This window comes from Corvus cornix, chromosome 3, assembly GCF_000738735.6.
Source record: "Corvus cornix cornix isolate S_Up_H32 chromosome 3, ASM73873v5, whole genome shotgun sequence".
Taxonomy (NCBI): Eukaryota; Metazoa; Chordata; class Aves; order Passeriformes; family Corvidae; genus Corvus; species Corvus cornix.
This window is the reverse complement of record NC_047056.1, coordinates 61,151,429-61,172,463: the sequence shown is the minus strand read 5'-3', so window position 1 is coordinate 61,172,463 and position 21,035 is coordinate 61,151,429. Positions and strand designations below refer to the sequence as shown.

At 39.6% G+C, this 21,035-nt stretch overlaps 1 protein-coding gene across 3 annotated transcripts in view; it reads right to left on the bottom strand.

The window, feature by feature from the left end:
- THEMIS (thymocyte selection associated) overlaps window positions 1-21,035 on the bottom strand; it is an 81,070-nt gene that overhangs the window by 52,908 nt on the left and 7,127 nt on the right. For 2 of the 3 annotated variants that reach the window (XM_010402002.4, XM_039567932.1), the window contains exons 2-4: window positions 14,246-14,404; window positions 5,289-5,747; window positions 1,592-2,634 (exon numbers count right to left, since the gene is read on the bottom strand). In XM_010402002.4, the coding sequence (XP_010400304.2) occupies window positions 1,592-2,634; window positions 5,289-5,747; window positions 14,246-14,404 (1,661 nt within the window). The remainder of the gene's footprint in view (window positions 1-1,591; window positions 2,635-5,288; window positions 5,748-14,245; window positions 14,405-21,035) is intronic. The other variant, XM_019286064.3, reaches the window with a different exon arrangement.

Here is a 21,035-nt window from a genome sequence, read left to right as displayed (position 1 = left end):
CCTTTATCTGAGCGAACAACCTCATCTATTCACTTCTCCTATAGTCTGTTGTAACCATCTCCCAGGATCTATATGGAGCTTCGGACCTGCATGTGGTCTTGGAATTGGAGAATGAGAGGAGGAACACCTCCAGCAGGCAAAGAGAGGTACTCACAAATGCTGCCCTTTCAGAGTGACTACAATTCAACTTTAGTCTCATACCAATGCACAAAAAAAGGACTTCCTCTGAATCCCCCAAGATACAATTATATGAGTTATGTTGCATTTAAAGCATAGCACATAGCATAGCAACCACAACACAGAGATCTGGAAGTATTTCTGATATTTTCCCTCTTCACCTGCAGAGAATTTGTATTTGCACGTGAGGACAACTGCAACCTAAGTTAAAAATCTCCTAAACTGTCTCTCTCATTAAAGTCCATCAATGGACCTTCAATTCTTTCAATATGTGCAAGAAGATAGTGGTGGGTTGACCCCAGCCAGAAGCTGAGCACCCATCCAGGTACTTGCTCACTCCATCCTGACATCAGGATGATGATCTCATCAGGAGAGAGAATAGTAAGAGCAAAAGCCAGAAAACTCATGGGTTCAGATAAAGATGGTTTAAAAAATTAAGGAAAGAGGGAAAAAAACCCAAAACAGTGATGCAAAGGTGCCCACTCACCATTTCCCACAAGCAGACTGATATCTGCCCAGTCTCTGAGTTATGGCTGCCTTCCTAGGAAAATCACCCCCTCAGTTTTTATTGCTGAACATGGTATTGTGTCATGGAATATCCCTTTGGTCAGCTGGGGTCAGCTCCCCCATCTGTGCCCCTTCCCAATCTCTTACCCAACCCCAGCCAACTTCCTTGGGGAAGCCTGGGAAATCAAGATGGCCTTGACACTGTGAGTGCCTGGTTGTGAAATAGCCAAAAGACAGATTGGTTATGAACCCTGATTAAGTGAAAAATCAAAAAAATACCTTACTGGCTGGTGTGAAGAAAATCAACTCCACTTTAACCAGACCCAACACAAACATTAATGAACAAATGCATTGTCTTAGGTTAAATATGAAGAAAATCAGCCTAGAAGGGACACTTCTTTCTTAACATCAAGTGCTATTCTAAAAGACATGCCTTTTAAAAAAATTTCATTGCAAACCTATTTCCCACTTGGGTAAGTGCAAAACAATTCAAAATTCAAAAATTTCTATACAACTTGTTTCTCTGTGAACTTAATTCTGCCATTTCCAGCTGAGCAAAATTATCTTTACTTCATGAAAACATATGCTTCCCCTTAATAAAGACTTAAATAGAGGCACTTCAAGTCTTTCCCTTCACTTTTAGAATGGTGCAGTAAAGGATTATCCATGCAAAATTATACAGCCAAGATTTCTGCTGTGAGTCAGCATGGTTCCGTTGTTTTTCATGGATCAATTAACACACACTGGAGATTCTAGCCATTCTTGTCTGTAATGGCTAATTTGCCTATTACAGGGAGGTGAGAGCCATCTGTGTACATACCATAAGGATACAACAGTGAAATGCAGACTTTAAACCCACAGAACATGACCTGTGATTGTAAGACAAAGACAAGACATGATGCCTTACCTTTGGAGCCTGTAGTACATCAGACACATCTTGCTTAAGCACTGCAGAAGTGGGTGGTGCTGCTGTTGTTGGCTTTTTGGGAGGCCTGGGTGGTGGATGAAGGGTTAGGTTTTCATATCTTCGTAACATATAGTATTCCTCTTTGCTGACCTCTTCCACCATTGTCCTAGTCACAGGTGGTACAACTGTCTGGACATCTTTGCTCAGCAAATGGACCAACATGTTTAAGCGATACACTGGAATCTCCCAGCTCTCCATCGGACTGCTGACGCTACTGATCAGCAAGTAAGAGTCTGTGATTTCTTCTTCAAACTGCAGACCAGGTGCGTTAGCCAAGACATCTTTCTCAATGGAAAGGTCCCTCACGGACACTTTGACATTAAAAGGCAAATGGAATTCTTTGCAAATCTCAGAAAGGTGGTACTGTTTCTTGTCATGAATCACTTCCACAAAGCCACCTTCCATGTACATGGGAAGAAGCACTTTTTTATATGAATCACTTAGTATTTGCTCACAAGCTAAAACATCTATGTGTTTCTTTCTTCCCTCATACAGAACTTCGCTAGTCTGGCACTGCTGAACTAGAAATTGATCTCCAACTGAAACAGAAAAAAGTTCTTTATGAAGGGAAACAAAAGGTTTGGTTGCTACCACATGAAGCTGTTCTTTTTCACTTCTTGCTATCTCTAAGTCATAGGCAGTTGGAAACTCCCGAGGTCTTCTCTTGAACTTTCCTTTGTAGCTCATAGGGATTAAAAAATGTCTTTTGGAGGAATCACTTCTCATCTCAGAGGCTAGCACTCTTGCTGCCTGGTACTTTTTATAGATGACAATCTCTTTCCCTGTAGACAATAAGTTATAAGGTTTTTGGCTTGCTGAAGGCCCTTCCATTATCTCAGCAACCATAGGAAATTCTTTGCTTGTTCTCTCAAATATATCTTCCAAAGAAAGTGGCTGAAGGAAAGAGCCAATATCATAACAGTCTGTTATATCCTTGACCTCAACATCCAGATCTGAGAGGATATGAACTATGTCCTTTCGAACTGAAAAGAAAAAGAAATATATTGGGTTTTGTTTTCACTGACATTGAAATAAAATACACGTCCTGTTGGCAAGATACTAAAGGTACCTTCCCTGAGGTGTACGCATCCATGTGCAAATGTGCACCGTTAATAGGGCCAGCCAAGGTCTAACTGTTGTAATTTGACAGATATGGTTAGCAGATATGCAGGAGACCACACGAAGGGAGAGAATAAGGTGTGCAAGTGAACAAAAAGTTTAAGAAAAGTGTAGTTCACTATTTTCCCCACAGCACCTCCAAGTTTAATCAGTTGTTTATCTTCTCAAACTCTTAGGTGTGAGCCATATTTTTATTCTTTTATTTCATAGGGACTTAGGGCTTCTCTAAAGAAATGAGTGGGAAAACATTTTTAACAAATAAATAGCATTTGAGTCCATTAACAACATGTTGCTGCTATGGGCAGACTGGGAGAAAGAAGGTATTTTGATATTTATAATAATTAAAACATCTGTACTTATTAGGAAATAGTATCACTTAACAAAATGGCAAAGCCTTTATATAACTAAGTCTAAGGTTATTGTTTATGAATTAAGACATTTTACTATAATGTCCCTCTCTGGAACTGTTGCATCTTTTTCTGCATCACCTGGTTTTATTCCCTATCAGAATTGAGCCATTGAGTTTAACAACCTGAGAGGGAACAACAGTTCTTTTACCACAACTGAACTTGCAAAATTTTGAATGCAAAACTTCCAAGAACAAAGCTGACTGTGTAACTAAGGCTTGTTTAAGAATTTGGCTCCAAGTCAGTGACAACACAGATCGCTGACCAAGGCAGTAAAATTTAACAAGCAAATAATATTTAATGACTCTCTTCAATAAGACTTATTCTGCATAGACCTGCACAAAGGGATAGTATATTCCGGATTCACACTTCCTTGCAGCAGGACATACCAATATTTTATACTGCAAAGTTGGTATCAGATTTATTTTATATGACACAGTTCTATAACAGTGATTCAGGATCTGCTTGTTTCAACTCTGCTTTTGTCACATGGACGCCTTGAGGTGATAAACATCCAAGCACCACAAGGGAAAGACAACAAAGGAAAATTACTAATGAAAATGAAACTTTCTATGAGCATTTGGGAGAGTACCACACACATAACTTGTTCATTATTAATAATGAGAAGTATAGAGGATTCCTGCTCACAGCCTGTAAAAATGTAATCAGTTATCCCAGTTATCAGGAATATTTTTTTTATAGTGGATAGTATTTCTCATCCTTTATCTTGTCTCTATTTATAGTTCTCCTAAAAATGGTGAAAATCTATTTTTCATGGTCCACAAAAAAGTAGTTAAACATGTACCATGAAGCCTACTTTTCAAGTTTGTATTAAATAGTTATTTAGGACATATGTAATGCTCCTTAAATGTTGAGAACACCATGAAACTTAAAATAAAAACAATAAATTCAATCCTCACTGGAATAACTGATTGGAAGACAAGTGAATACAAAATATTTCTGAATCTTCTGAATGTTTTTAGGGAGATCAAATTCCTATTGATTCTGCACATATATCTAAGTGGATATAGCAATACATCTGAGTCAATCCAGCTTCAGGACATGAGCTGCATTCCTGAATCTAGATAGAGTTATAGCAGACAAAGTGAAGTTATCTTGTGAAGTTGTATTTTCCAAACTCACACATTAAATCAAATAGCAAGCACAGCTGAATGTCTTATGATAAGCATATATATATTGTGTTAACAGTCTCTGCCCACTTTTATTTCTGTCTCTTTTATCCATTTGTTTACATCATTCAACAGAGAAATGCTCAATTGTGAAAAGATTTCCCGCTTAATATCCTCATGAATGGCATATTTCTGTTAGGATTAAATTTCTATGGAGCTCATTGGTTTGCTTCTAGTAAATGCAATAAGCAGCAAAACCTTCCCAAAAGCTAAGCTACTATCCTGCAATCAGAACCCAGCTGTTTCAATGTTTGGATGGAACAACTAGAACAACTAGTGCCATAAATATTTTGGGGTTCATTAAATAAAAACTCAGAGCACAAACTTGTAAAGATACTGGTTTTCTAATCTTTCTGCTTCGTCAACCTACTGGTTTCAGAAACCATCCATGAGTTTTTTGTGTTTATGTTCAGTTGATATTTGTTTCTGCAATAGAATAAAATAATATGATTTTTCTTTCTGTGACACACTCATTCTGAAAAATAAATAAGTAAGTGTATTGCAACATGTATGTCCTTATTCTTTTTCTACCTCCTAGCCACAGCCATAATTGATCAAGTGGCTTCTCCATGGCCAAAGTCTAAGACACAGAGAATCTGGAAACTGAACAGAATTCCTAAGCTCAACCTTTTCACTAAGCAATAAATTTTCAGTGAGGATTTAATTGTAGTGATCAACAAAATGGCAACAGAAAGAAATGCAAGCTAATAATCTGAATTAAAGGATGATAAAGAAATACAAAGCAAATATTATTTTTATCTGTTTTCCTCTTGAAACTAACATTAGTGGAAAATGTGGATAAGGAATTTTTGACATACTGACTCTTTCATGGCTGTTTTAAGCAAATGCTGTGTATTTAAGGGTGCTTTTTTACTTTGCTACACCAAGTTTAACAGAACATTGATTTTAATTCTTACTTACATTTCATTACTGCCTGAACTTCATAGACAGGCATGAGAATCAAACGGCCATCAAAATTCTTGGGAAATGGACTAGAGGAGTCCCACATATGTAAAGTATTGGAAAGTTTAACAATCCGGTTCCTGCACTTAGGGATTTTCCATTCTGCAATCTCTTTTAGGGTGTATATCTGGTCATCTTCACACTCGTAGAATTCTCCTTCGTGCGAAAGGGGCAAAGTAAAGGAATGAGTCTGGTTATTTCTGACCACCACACAGTTCACAGCCATCGTTCCATTGACCTCTTCTACTGAGTTGAAGGTGATCTGCTCACCATGTTTGATAGTGAAGTTTGCCAATTTTATATCCTCGGCGCTGTAGAAACAAGGATGGCCAAACCTTGTTGGCCCTATAGAGACTTTTCTTGCAATTTCTTCAATGCTGACGTATGGAGTCTTATCTGCCACAACCTTATAAAGACCTAAGAAAAGAAAACTTACATTATGAAAGCGGAAATATACAAAGCAAGTCATGCCAAATTTTAGACTGTGAATGTTATAAAAATGGGGAGTAAAGCACATCAAATAATTCACAGATGGTAGTTTGATTGCTAGAAATAAGACTCTACAGAGATAATACCAGCTGCAAGTACAATGTATGGGCAGCTGCAATTAACCCTTTCTACTGTGTATCTAATTTCTGACATCCAGCATTCTTAGTCCAGAATAAAATATTTCTTTGCCACAGACAAAAGAAAAATCATCCTAAATTCCTATCTGTCTTCTCAGCTGTCTTGGGGTGACTTCATGATGTGTATCCCCTATCGCTGCCCTATGCCCAGAAACTAATTTTTTTGCCTTTCTATGCCTTTAAACTGAGCTAGAGGGAGGAGGAAAAACTGAGCAAAACTTTTTCAAAGCAGTTTGCAGCTTGTTCAAGGTCACACAGAGATAGAGAGGTTTTTTTCAGCTGTGGCAGGAGAGCGAGAGGGAAGGGAAGCACCCGGCTTTTCTTTCCAGTCGGCTTTCGGCAGTTTTTTTTCTCAGCTCCTTTTCCTTTGGAGATTTGAACTTTTGTTTTCCTGGGACTTCATTTTTTTTCCATTTCTCTCTGCTGGACTGTTTCAACATCAGAATACATTGGGAGGACTTTCCACCAAAGCCTTGGCCCTGGAGGTGGGCCCACCACCCCGTCCCAGCTCCAAGGAGGGAGAGAGAGATCTACAAAAGGACTCTGATTTTTCTCCCAAGTTTCTCTAAGCAGAGCAGGAGGTTTTATTATTTAGCATTATCATCCTTTTCCTATTTGTTTGTTTAATAAATAGTTTTTATCTCTTCCACTTTCCTTCAAAGGAAATTTATTTTTTCCTGAACCTGGTGGGGGAGGGATGGTTGTAGCCTGCCTTCTCTCAGAGGATGTATTTCTAAATTTGGCCAAACTGGAACATCAGCAAACCAACCTTTAAGAGCTAAATGCAGATGAGGTATGAGGAAACACAACATTAATGTGATCAGTTCATGCAGGATAAGTTTCTGTCTCAACATCAACACTATGTAACCTTCCAAACAAAGACTGGGAATTCCTAGACCAGGTATGTTTAAAGATTCATCACAAATGAAAGAATAGCACCTGCAGATAAGAAAGAGCAAATAGATTTTAGCGTATCTGATAGCCCAGTCCACCAGCTGGATTAATTCAAAGTCTGGGTGTTGTAGCACTCCAGCCATCACGAGGCAATTAAAATGCTGAAGTTCTGCAAGGCAGAAGCTGTATCTGAGCTTTCCTAACCCCTAGGGACATTATTACTTCATGTTAATCATGCCCTTTGGATCTGTCTCATTAGGAGTTTGCGTTGCAAGAAAAATGTGTACATTTCTATATTTGTGTGGGGGTTTTCGTAAAGGAAGATGAACTGGAGGGTTGAGAGGACTAAAAATCAGGGCTTAGCTGAACAGTGTGATTCAGCTGTCTTCTTCACAAGGTGTGGCAGCATTGTGAATGCTGTCTTATGGAATTGCAGTGCAGCTTCCTGAGACAGGCATTGACAAAGACTTGCTTTCAAGTGAATATAACTGAGAATAGAGGTTATTTCTAGGCCAAGTTTGCTAGCCACAAATTAACCAATAGCTACAGCTACAGTGACAAAGAAGCCAAGCTCCCTGGGAAATACTGTGCCTTTTCTCCCTTTATCTGCCAAGCCAATCAGCAAAAATCCTATGGTCTCGCTCCTCCACACTTTTGACTCCTCTGGACCACAGAGAGGGCACTTTGTGGTAAAGGTATACTCTCATTTTGGCTGTTAAGGAGGAAGCATGGGATGGGGAACCAAGGAGCCTGGTTGGTAGCACTAAGGATATTTTCATGGCAGCTTCAAGGCCCGTGAGTAGTTTAAGCCATGTCTGCAAGGTTTTAAATGTCCTATCCAGCTGTCCCCAGCCATTTAGTGTGGGAACTGCATCCACACTGATCATCACTCCCTTCTTGTGGGAACCAGAATGTGAGAAAAGTGCAGGATATCCCAGCAGATACCTTGACTTCAGCAAGGTGGGATGATGCCAGAACACACAGTTGCTGTTGGATCTTGGGAAGACACCCATTTCCTTCTCTAGACCTCCCCTCATTGTGGGATAATTTAACAAATTAGATCAGGGGGTATTGCTTCTGTTAAAAATAAGCAATGTGTTTATTTTCTTCCACACTTTTCCCTTACTGACTTTCACTGCTGACCATAATAAACACAACTGAAGGCCCTTCATGGTAGCAGGGTGTCCCTGAGACTGTATTTCTTTAAAAGGATGTATCAAACAATTACTTCCATCACAACAGCCTTTTAAAAATTTTTTTGGGTTTTTTTTGTGGCTACATGATTGTTGTGATTCTGGCTTTACTGTAACAAAGTGCCATACTTTCACTTTGTAACTTTAGCACCACTCTTGTTAAAGGAGACATAATTAAGATTCTGTCTGTTGAGTATCTTTTAACTGAATTCATCACCAGATTGGCCGTGTTTGGCTCTGGGTGTCCGATGTGGCCACTAGTAACTCTGGGAACTAACATCTCTGAGGGCCTGTCAGCAGCCTAAGCAGTAATAGCCTATTCGATGTGCTGCAGAAAAAGTCACCAGTTGTGCCAATGTCACTTCTTTCTGCAGTTCTGTGCCTTCACAGTTGTCTGTATGACAGCCAGCTTTTCCTGTGTGAAATCAGTACTCTTGTGTCAATACATCCTCTACATATATGTCCTCACTGCAGGAAAACCTGCAGGCTTTTTCCTGGGCTGGAAGGAAACCACATGCATGAACGTACAAAGTACAGCTTCAACACACTTTTCTTTCCCACTGATATCTGTAATGTTTCTCAAAGCCATTTTTAACACAATTATTAACAAGGAAGTTATCTATCGCAGTCCTGATCACTACTGGAGCTGTCAGAGCAGATCAACACAAACAGGTTCATCAGCATTTAGAAAGTATCACTGTGTCAGGTCACCAGTGACAAACTGAAACTGTGGAAAAGAAGAACAGTGTTCTAGTATCAAGCTTCACAAGCACAAGATGGGTATTACTGCCTGGCAGTGCTGGGAGAAAGCAAATAGAAATAGTTTTCATTAAAAAGTATATTCAAAATACTTACAATGTGTCCCAAAGGCAGTAAATATGCTTACCCATCTGTGATACAGGAGTAAGTGTATGCCCCCCACAAACCCCCCAGAACTGCATTGAAAAGCCTCCATAAACTGTGCCAAAAAGCACTTCCAGTTGAAAACATTTAGCAACATAGAGGTATGAGAAACATTCTGCTCTTCTATGAGTTTGACAATAGTTTTGCTGGGACTACAAAGTTATTTGGAAGGCAACTATTTCAGTAACAAACTGATGAACATCCTAGGTTGGAAAGCGGGCTTCATATGGAAGGATAATTACCAGATTTCATAGAAAAGTAGACACCTGATTATCCCCTTGCAGACTGGCTTTGCCAAGGATGGGAGCAGAGAAATGTTTGCCTTCTGTTCTGCTGGTTTTCTTAATTTTGGTGAGAGAATGCTTGCTTAGGCAAGTGAGAAGAGCCACATGGCCTTGAATACTTAGTTTCTGTAGTGATGAGAATCCTGAAGTGAAGGCACCTAACAGCCGCTTCTGAGTGGCTATGAACAGGCAAAGTTCCGTATGTTTCTCTCTATATAGAAAATAAGTAAATATATAAAAGGCTCTTTTGATATGTTGGGTGGAAGTCACTGTAGTTCCTATCTAACTGCCATAATCTGCCATGGTGTCCTCTCGTAAGTGCTCTCCTTGATACTATACATATGCAAAAAACAAAACCACAAAAACACAGAAACAATATTAGCTGGAACCATTCAGAACCTTATTGAAATCACTTTGAATCAAATTGCAAAAACAAATCTTCTCCAAATCTAAGATAACAAGGAAATCTCTAGGAGGAGGAGACATATGGCAAGTTTCAGATGCTAAAATTTGGACATTTTGAGGTCAAGCAAAAATATTTTTGTACTTTTCCATAAACCATAAAACGACTGAATCACATTCACTTAGAGCTTCCCAAGAGATCTGGGTGGACCGTTAGGGGGAAAGACAGATGGAAATAACAAATTTGGAAAAAAGTCCATCTGGTTCATCAAGATCTGGCATTATTGCTCCTATAGATATACTTTCTAAATGCAATCTGGTCTACAACCAAAGTGCACTGATGCCCAATGGTTTGGGGGAAAATAAAACATTCAGACAAGAAAACTACACATACATAATAACACTACAGGAAAATATAACCATTCCACTCCATGGAGCTTCTGTACCTAGTGACATTTCACTAGCTAAAGTGCCTACCTAGACATAATATGATGATTAGTACGCCCCAAATATCATTGGCCCATCTTTTCAAGAAATTTTACTAATTGGTGCCCAAGTTGATAGAGAGAGAGTTTGAGAATCTGAGAAAATTATTTTCACTGGTATGAGAGAGAAAACATAGCCAGAGGATCACAAGAATGAATGTGCTATGGGAAAGCATGTTTTGATAGATGGATATTTTTACTACCTTTTTACAGAACAGTATATGCAGCTCTCTTTTACTGGCTGTAGTGTAAAATGTACCACCCTGGAGCTTTATAGACTTCCTATTTTCAGTCTTAATTAGAGTCCTGAAGGAAAGGAGTATCCTTTTTACTCTCTTTCCCCCACGGAAAGCTGAGAAAACCAGTAGTTAGGCTTGCCTAGTAGAGTAGCAGGCAGCCTCCAAGAAAAAAGAAGAGCAGAAAAATAATCTCTCCCAGACTAGCAATTTCTGTTCCCCAATAAGGCAAAAGATTGGGAAGAGCACAGTTTCTAACCTCTCTTGAGCTGACTTAATTGCTATTCCTCTTTTCCCCCATGTCCAACACCTACTGTCTACTTCTTCTGCTTCAGCATCCTCCTCTCCCCATCCTATTGCAAAGGCCACCTCTCCCTCACCTCCTATTGAGATGAGCCTTCTAATGGCTAATGCCTGTTCTTCCATGGGTGTGTTGTGTGGTCACTGACAAGTCTACTGTCTTTTAATTTGCAGAAGATGACCACTTAAAGGGGCAGTCGTGCTCACCTATGTGTCTGTCAGACCATGTAGGAATGAGCAGCAGCAACAGCTAGGGACCTCATGAGAACGGGGGCAGTCCGGTAATATTTTTTGCAGAAGAAGGAATACGACAGAATGAAACGTAATCATTTGTGCCGGCACACAGTTCGGCTGTTGTGCAAATTACCTGTCTGCTAATTTGCTAGAAGTGAAAATTGTAGTCCAAAATGTGGTTAGATGTAGCCATTGAAGTGTCTAGAGTAACAGCAGACTTCTATTTTTTACCCAATATATGAGCACAGAAAGAATAGCCTGGCCCTCTGAGGCATGAAAAAGAACAAATTAGAATGAGGATAAAACGAAATAACACAGATAGTGAACTTGGGGTTGCAGCGGTTTCTCTAATGCAAAGGGCAGATTAGGCCTTTATCAAGGATCTGATTTGCCAGAGCAGAAAAAAGGAATTCTGAAGACTGCAAATACGCTCAGTAAGACAAAGAGTAAGGCTCGTTTAAAGCCAATGAGCCCAGTTCTTCACTCTCAGAGCCACTATCCCCAGAGTAACCTAAATAGGAGCATTGCTCATTTGTGCCAGCATGCAGACAGTGAAAGGATACGTGAGACCCTGCCACGCAAAAGAGCTCATGGCAAAGGAAATGGAAAAGAGCATCAAAGCAAAAGATTTCTTTGCATCAACACTGGCAAGAGAGCACCATACGTACAATGTAAATACAGGGTCAGCCTCCTGGAGACCTGCGGATATTTTTACTGAATTAAGTCAAAGGCAGCGTGAAAAACAACATCTGCAATTCAGTTCTGTGCTTCTTTCAGGAGGTGGGGGCAAGCCATGTTTCATGTACAATGTTTCAGCTAGTGCTTAGCACATGTATGTAATAAAGTGAAAAGGAAAAAGGTCAAGAAAGAGCAAGAGACTGGGAAATCTTGACTCTGCAGAGCAGAATCATTCTTCAGCTAAGAACTAAATTAGAGAAATGACAAATTTACATCTTACCAAATAGCTCTTGAATGCATAAGAGTACATACACAGAGAAAAACAGGAAAGAGGCTCCCTGTTGGGCTAATAAGAAGTGTCATTATGCCCCTCTTCAGTGCTGCTGTTCAGTAATACCTGTCATGTGAAGGATAATAATGATAAATTTCAGCAAAATGAACTCTGAATTTATTTTTCAAGTGAAATAACCCAGTTTTCTAGAACACTGGTTGGGAGAGTTCATAACTATGCATGAAAATTGTAGTGATTAGATCGAATTTGAAAATGTGCTCAGTAGGGCAACAGCATCCAAATGCCAAGATGTAAAACTGACCACTTGAATGCAAATAAATCCCGATTCATCAGGTTCAAGCATTTGAAATTACAAGTCATTCTGTTCTAAAAATCAGGACTTTTGATATTAATAAATTTAGGATTACTTTTATCACTCTGTTGTGTTGGATATTTTAGGATCTAAATCAAGATTTAGAATGTGACTTTCTATTGGTATATGTATTTTAGAGATAGAAGAAATTTTAATAATATCAGAGAAACTTGGATTAAAAGAAAAATACCAAGTATCTTGAGAGTTCATAGGAGAGTCATATTTCAGTATCTCTAGATAGCCACAGATGATTAAAAGGTCTTTGATCACTATATCTGGGCCCTACTAGTGCTTGAAAATGACATTCCAAAAGGAGTCTTTTAATAAGTGGTCATACAAATCCTTCTGATTCATGGGGTAAAAAAAAGTGAAATTAAATTGAGGATCTACTGGGGGGGAAGGGGGAGTTATATATGCACAACTATTTCAGAGAGAAATCTGTATTTTAGAGATGGCAAATAAAGGCATGGTGGAAGATATTTTTCATAGAATTCAGATGAAACACTGTGTTCCCACAGACTTTTACAATTTATTTGCGTCAAGAAGTGTGTCTTGTCTCCCTCTGTAAAAAAAAGCACATCCCAGTCTAGACACTGGCATAACCTAAACCCTATACATGCACGTGCACACACTCTGTCATACTCAGCAAGACTTCAGAAGAGCATCAATAAGGTTATTAAGTCAAGCACTCAAACACTCGAAAACACTCATATTCTGTTTCCCATGAAGCATCCATTTAATTTCCCATGTGCTTGCAGTACAATACAACACTAATTAAATATTTGCTATTTTTTCCTACAAAACTGTAGTGTCATTCAGTGCATTAGCTAAACTGATGGCCAGAGCGAGTCCTGGGCATGATCTCAGACTCTTCAGTTCTGCTGTGTCCTATGTGTCCTCTGTACCAGTGCTTCTATCTGCAGGTGTCCCATAACTTCTCCTCCCTCCCACTCCCACTGCCCTCCTCATGCAGTTTTCCAGCTTGCTCATCTCCTCTCCCCAAGGGGCTCCCATTACCCCTGCTGCCTGCAAGACTCGAGCATAGGAAATGCCCTACTTAAAAACTTTGGGGTGGGGTCTTCCTCTGCTGCTGAAACCACCTGCACCTGTCTCCAGTCTTTGATCTTTGCATGGAAAGTCTTCATTCTTCTGTCCTGCTCTGAGGTCCAAAATTTTCTATTTTTCTCCTAATATAGTTTGCCTCCTCCACCTCCCACATGTGGGATACTCACATGGGATACACACTTCTCCCTCTGTGCTCCATTCACTTCCCTGTTCAACACTGCTGGACGCTAACAGTACAGGAACTGAGATGAGAGCAGAACTCAAAAATTAATAAATATGACATGTGATGAACTAGTACTGGGTTCAGTACTTGGCCGGCTCTCCTTAACACGACAGTGTGAAGAGAGGAAGATATGGTTCAAATAACAAGTCACCACATGCCAAATTTCAGGTCCATCCTCCAAAATATGGATATATTTGGATTTCTCTGTAGAACAGTTAAAGTGTTTTCTTAAGCAGAAAAATACATCCATTACCCTCTACCCGTTTCCAGGCATGGAGCAGCCACTCTGGCCACCACAGATAAACTAAATCATTAAAATAGAAACAGACTATAACAAAGTATTGAAAATATTTTGTGCCCAAAATAATAAAATACAGATGTAGTAATGGTAAATAAATTATCGTTTAATAACACAACAAGGAAGATTTCAGCTCAGACAGGTTTTGGCACAATCATAAGTAAATGAAGAATACTTTTTAGTACTTCTTTCACCAAGGGATCCCAAGTGTAGAAAGCATTACTACAAAACTTTATAATATTAATAATTTCTATCCAGGTTTGAGAAAGGACTGTAAGAGTTGAAATTTAAAAATTAGTTGACTGTGTCTTGTATCATCTGATAAAACTGTATTCTTGACAGCTGAGTTGTAACCTCAAATATCAATCAAGACAGCAAATCAATAAAATGAATAAAGGTGATTACTCAGGTTATAATTCCTCAAAAACATGTATGCATGAAATACTTTACCAGGAAAATTTAGTGGTAATTCCACTTTGGCTGAAAACTGGCTGCCTTCATTGTTCTCACAGGTACTTGCTATGAGCTTATTAATTTTGAAGCCAATAACTTTAATGACTTCTCCTGTTGAGAGGGAGCATTCATTACCAAACATCTCATAGATGGAGCCTGAAAAGAAACACAAAAGGAAAGAAAAGCATTATTTAGCTTTTTCTCACTTTGTCAAGTGTCCTTACATCTTTGAGTGAAAAAAAAATAATACTTAAACTATGTGAAATAATACTTATCTTGTAATAGTTAACCTAATTTTTATTTACTTTCTCAGGTTCATGATAAAAACCATCTTGTGGCTTCAGTGACCTCTCTATCAGCTCTATGTGTACACTGTTCTTAAATGCATGCAAAGAGAACAAGGTCTGAAGAACCTACATTTCCAAATTATTAGACCAAAATGGAGCAAGGTAGGGCATAGGATCACCTGGGTTGTCAGGAGGTGTCTCCTGAAACCAGCAGGCAGTGGAGCTCAGGCACTAAAGGTGCCTCTGCACAGCACAGGGTCTAGCATATCCCATAGGAAGCAACAGACTACAGCAGGAGACAAAAACCCACAGACCCTGGAAGGTGCCCAGGGAGAGGACAGGAGACGTCAAAGTGCAACCACCATTTGAGCTTCTTGTAGTAACACAAGACCTGAAGAAAGTACAAGAAATTGGGAAACTGGCAAATTAACAACGGCAATCCCTGTCTCATGTTGAAATGAGCATACTGATTCTGACCTGGCAGCAGAAAATTCCTTTTTTATCTGTGATGTTCAGAACATTGAGAACAGGAACAAGGCAATCCAGCCAAGCATTTCAGCACTTCCTCAACAAAACCTGGAACTGTATCTTGTCCTGCCAAAATCATCTCCCCCTTCTCCATTCTAGTTGTGGTCAGCCTTTACTGTTTCAGAAGCAGGTGCACAGGGAGAAGAGTAAAACCAAAAAACTGAAAAGCCAAGCTTTGCAGAAGAAGGAAAATTCCTCTTGGTCTCTGCAGGGGATTAGCAGAAGCTTTGGGTCATGGGATCAATTAACTATATATAAAGATGATGCAGTGAAGAGACAGTGTTCCATTTGTAGATAGAATTGCATTGAACACAGAACATCAGAAATGTCAACTCTAATACTAGCTTCCATTCTTCTGTGCATTTCCTCCCAAGAACTCACCAAGATCTGTCCTGAAGTGATGTGGAGGAGCCCCTTCTGAAGTCTCATCTCAAAGTTTTATTTCCCTTGTGGTGAGAAACATTGTTCTAATTTCAACTCCCAATGCATTGGTGAGTGTATTAATTTGCTCTCCTACTAATACCGTTCAGCTACTTAAAATACTGTTTTTCTCATTTCCATTTTTCCCTTCCCCAAAGGGTTCTCAGGGTTAATTTTGCCCTTTGCTTTACCTCTTCTGAGAAGACAGAGTTTCCTGCACACAATTGCTCTAAGCCCTTACTTGCATCCTGTTCAGTTTAAAGTCTCGTCTTTTTTTTATTTTAAGCTGGGTGAGCAGAATGGTATCAGGCAATGAGAGATATTTAAAACCTGACCTTTGGCTACATAGTTGCAATCAATAATTGTAACGCCTGTACTGAAATAACATCATTGCCAGCAGAACTCCCTTCCCTAGGAGAGCAACACTCTTTACTCCACAGTTCTCCTTGCAGTTGGGGGGGATGGTGGGGAGAAAAGAAAAGAAAAAAAATGCTTAGTGCTTTTTTTTTTTCCACCCAGGTGTCGCACCAAAAAACCCCAGTTATTAGCTGACTGATCTTCCTAGTGATCATTCAAGAACAATTCAGTCCTGAACATAGCCTGGGCTGATAAGCATCTGAGTCTGGGATCTATTTATTAACTCTGCTGAAGCACTTGCAAATGACAAGCACTTGCCTATCACCCGGACCTCAGCCGAAGTCACTGGGAGCTCAGTCTGAGCATAACTTACTCTTGTTTTAGCCTAAAGCTACCCAAAGCCTCAATAGAGCACCAAAAACAACAGGAGAATGACTGGGAGTAATGCTGAGCAACTGGTTAAGTGTGCTCTGTCGTGGATACATGTCCAGACAAACCTGTGCAATGTTTTCAACAGTTGAGATGGACACCAGAAAATCCTCAGCTTCCCTGAAGAAGATACAGTGTTTTAACCCTCTGGAGAAGGAATTTTGATTTAAAAAAAAAAAAGTAAAAAACCATCTGGAAGATGCTTTTTGCAGGCTGGATGGGGCAACATTCCCTGGTTTCTCTTGCTGAGGGCCATATACAGCCTTAAGGGTTCTGCTGTACTTAGGTTCCAAAGTAACACAGCAGGCTTTCTGCTGCACACCAGGATGATGACTAACTCAGAGACATTCTGGATTATAGTGCCACACATATATCAGACAGTGCCAGGTGAAGAAACATGCTGTTTAAGCACAATTTCAACAATTCTGGTACTGAGCAGAAGACCAAGAGAGCTGCTGCCCTTTAACAAAAAAAGAACAATCCGGTTTTCTTATTGTAAAAATAGTACATAGTTGTTTGCTCTCTTCAGTCCCTGAGCAATCCAACACAGACTAACGCAGTTGTCTCTGGATATTGCTACAGCTCCCATCAGGAGGCTGGCTGCTGCTAATACAGATCATGAAGTGCCATGTCTACTCACTTTTTTAATGCCTCTAGGGATAGTGACTCCACCACTTCCCTGGGCAGCCTGTTCCAATGCTTAACCACTCTTTTGGTGAAGAATTTTTGTTCCCAATATTCAAGATGAGCCTACCCTGACACAACTTGAGGCCATTTTCCCTTGTTATGTCAGTTGGTTGCCTGGAGGAGGAGAAAAACCCTCACCTCACCACAACCTTCTTTCAGGTAGTTTTAGAGAGTGATGAGGTCTTCCCTTAGCCTTCTTTTCCAGGCTAAATTTCCCCAGCTCCCTCAGCTGCTCCTCAGAGGATTTATGTTCAATCCCCTTCACCAGCCCCATTTTACTTCGCTGGGCACACTCCAGCACCTCAATGTCTTTCTTGTCGTTCTTTCACCGCCTCTCTCAGGGCTCGGCCATGCAACCAGTACACCTGTCCAAGCTGTGGGCTGCCAACTTTTCCAAGAGAATGCTGTCGGAGACAGTGCCAAAGGCTTAATGAAATCTGAGTAGACAACATCCACAGCCTTTCCCTCATCCACTAAATGGAGCAGTTAAGGGGCTAAAGTTCTTAAAAAAATGGTTATTGAAAAATATTTAACCCCTATTTCAATCTATATCTGCAACAGAGTGATACCACAAAAGCCCCCAAGAAAATTAAAATCAAGGTAGCTCATTGTCTTACCATCAAAGAAATAAACATGGGTACATAATCCACTGGCAAACAAAATGCTTTGTAATACTACCAGTGAAAACCATAGGATGGTACTTTTCATTTGTAGAGGTTGGATAGATAGATCATATAACCATGAAGTTATGGAGGTATGCCACCACATTTTCCATCCAGTTAGAGACATCAGAGACCAACCTTCAACAGCTTATCAGTAGTAAAATGTATATTACCAGATGTATTTGAAATAGGCCAAGAGGTTGAAAGATTATGAGGGTGAGTAGTTGGGTGGATGATGGCTCACAGACTGAGACCATGACTGCAGAAACCTCATTTTTATTGGTACTAGTATTAAAAAAAATAAATAAAAAAAATTTAAAAATTAAAATCTGCCAGCCACATTTTTGGGGGTGCAATTGCACAGAAAGTATTGATTTTAATTACATATTTGTCTGCAACTAGATTGCTTTGGTCCTGATTTTAGCCCTTCCTTGGCAGTTTGCCTGGAATAATACAACGAAGATTACATTCAGACAAGAAAAATGTTACCTAGGCATTTGCTGCAAATATTTGTGCTGATAAAAGGGAGCTGAAGAAACTGCATAGCTTTCAAAAAGGAAAATAAAAGTTCTTTCTCCTTTAAAAGCCATGATAATTAATCTTAAAACATTTTGAATGTTCCCACTTTTTGACAATGTGACCCTGAGAGATTTTACTTCAGCTGTGTAATGTGGACCCCCTCACACAATATATTGAAAAATAAAATTAAAATTAAAATGCACTTTTTTAACATTTATTTGTTGTTGCACAACAATAACTTTGGTTTTCCCACTCAAGTCACAAAGAAAATGCAACTCTTTGAAAATGTAAATCAAGTAACCTTGAGAACAGAATCTTTTGATTTGAGAAAGATGTATGCAATATAATGCAAAAAACCCCAAACATTTTAGCAGAGCCCAGAATAAAGCAGCTTATTTACAGTGATCAAACAATGCTCCTGAAGGCTGTAATTAAAGAGCTTGTGTCTTTGAAACCACCTTTTCTGGAATGCTACTTTGTTCAATAAAAATCACATTTATATCCTTTCATAAGCTCATCTCTAGTTTGCCAATCTGTGTTAGTAACTGCCATGATCAGATCAAAGCAAGCACCACAACTGGTTCAATATCTTTTCCCTCCACCTTTCCTAAAATGTTAAGCAGCCACACCACCATCCTCCCTAACATAAGCCCTTTATTTGATTTATTTCTCATTATAGGTACAATAAGAGCATTTTCATATTAAAAACAGCAATATGAACTATAAATACAGTGAATGCCTGAGATGGAGGATGTCATTCTTCATGTCAGGGCACGTGACAGTACCACCGAGATAAATATTTTATAACACAAGGTGGAACAATAAAATATCTCAGTAATACATTCCTTTTTCTTCCCAGCAGCTTGGAGCTGCATTTGGTGACTACTCTCAGAGTGAACGCTTCACTGCTGCTGACAGAAAGTATGGCTCACCATCAGGCCCGTGAGTAAACAGCAGCAGTACATCACTGGGGTGGAGCTCCCTTTTGCCTAATGCCTCCAAGACTTGACTATGGTGGCACAGAGGATTATTCAGCAGGGGTGAAGCTCAGGCCCAGGCTGGCTGACTCCCAGTCTCACAGCCTGTCTGCTACAGGGTGCTGCTAAGCACTTCCAAGTATCCCCCATTCTTTTTCTCCTTTTTCTTTCTTTTTTTTACTTTTTTTGACAAAGACCAAGCTTTTTTCCTAACAAAACCAAATTACTTTGGAGGCCAAACACTAGGCATTGACTCCCTAGTCCCATGAGTTTGAATCCTTGAAGGAAAATATTCTCCCTTTCATGTCCCAGTAACACTCATTGAATTCATTGCAGCTGGCAGACTGAGCAGTCTTTGAAAGGAGATCCAAAGAACCGTGAACCTGGCTGCTTAGCAGGGAGATGAAAGATCTCCCTACATCTCCTGAAAGAGTAGAACTTTGTCCCCATGTCCTTTTCCCAGTGCTCCTTTCTCCACTATTAAGTTGTCATCGGTTGCCCATATGGGTGCTGTCTTCACTATCAGAGGTGACTCTTGTTTCAGGGGCGGGTGAAATGGTTCTGCTTTCACGTAAAGGCTCACAATAGCCCATTTTCCCCTACAACATAGCTCAGCTGAAATCACAGTTTTTTTAAGGCTTCTGCAGGCTCTCAAAGTAATATGAAGGGCATAATTGATCTATAATTAGTGCCAATAAAAAAGATATCATTCTTTATGGGCATTATTTGGGGGTTAGCCAATTGTTCAGTTTATGCTCTTTGGCAAGAAGAGAGAGCTATTTTAAAGTTTTAGGGAGGAGAGTTTTGCTTAGTCATTTTAATAATTGTATACTCTGATTAAGCAGAAGGAAAAGCCAACAATTTCTGATGTGGAGACGTTAGGCGGCTTTTCTTCCCAGTCACATACCTCCTGAGAACCAAAGATGCTCAGCAGCCTGATGGATTTCCCCCACTAAACTCAAATAATCTAACATCTTGTAGGGAAGAGGCTGGAAATCATGCACAATGACAGGCAAAGGAAGAAGCATGCCCCAGCTTCTCTCTCTAACCCCAGGCTGTGAGAGAGGCTGCAAACAGGATAAAACACCTGTATGGCTTTAATCCACCCCTCTCTTCCAACAGAAGAAGGTGCCCCCATTGAGAATGGCAGAGCCCAGCTTCCCAGTGCCCAGATGGTGCTCCAGATGCCTGAGGATAGCAGTGGTCATGAAGGCAGTGTGAATTTGAGTGGAAGATCCTTTGTCCAGTGGCAGAGAAACTTACTGGGCTTTCTAAAAACTCTTCTCTCTTTAACAGGTCCCAAGCAACAAAAATCTTTAACTTTGATCAGTTTGGGACACAAATCTTCCAAAAGACTTTATGCAAAGATGCATCTTATCTAGATCATACCTACTTAGGCTGCAAAGGATCTGATTTTTGCCAGCACAAAACCATCAAAAAACAAAAGCCATTAAGATTTATCTTTTGCCATATAAAGTCAAACTTTAAATGTCAAGCGCTTTAAGCCATTTCAATCACAATGGACTTTTAAAAAAAATTACTTCTGCAGTTTCTGATTTATTCCTTTCCTGATAGGTTTATGGCCCTTTTTTCTTTATAAATGCATTCTTCTGATTCTCATCTATCCAGAGTCTCATGCACTGCATGTGGCAGCAGAGCTTTATGCGTGCAGCACCCACTAAAATGGAAAGAGCAAGTGAAACCACAGCTCCCAATGAAACACCTTTGGCCTTTTATTTGGGTTTACACAAATGAGTCAGAATTTCTACAGCAGTGAAGACAATGCCCAAACCTGATTTTGAACAGCATTAGTCACTGTTATAGCTGTTCATGATTTATTTAGTCTTATTAATTTTCTTTACAGTGTTAATTACTTTGAATTAAAGTATGTTTTTTCACATATATGTTCAACAGAAAAACT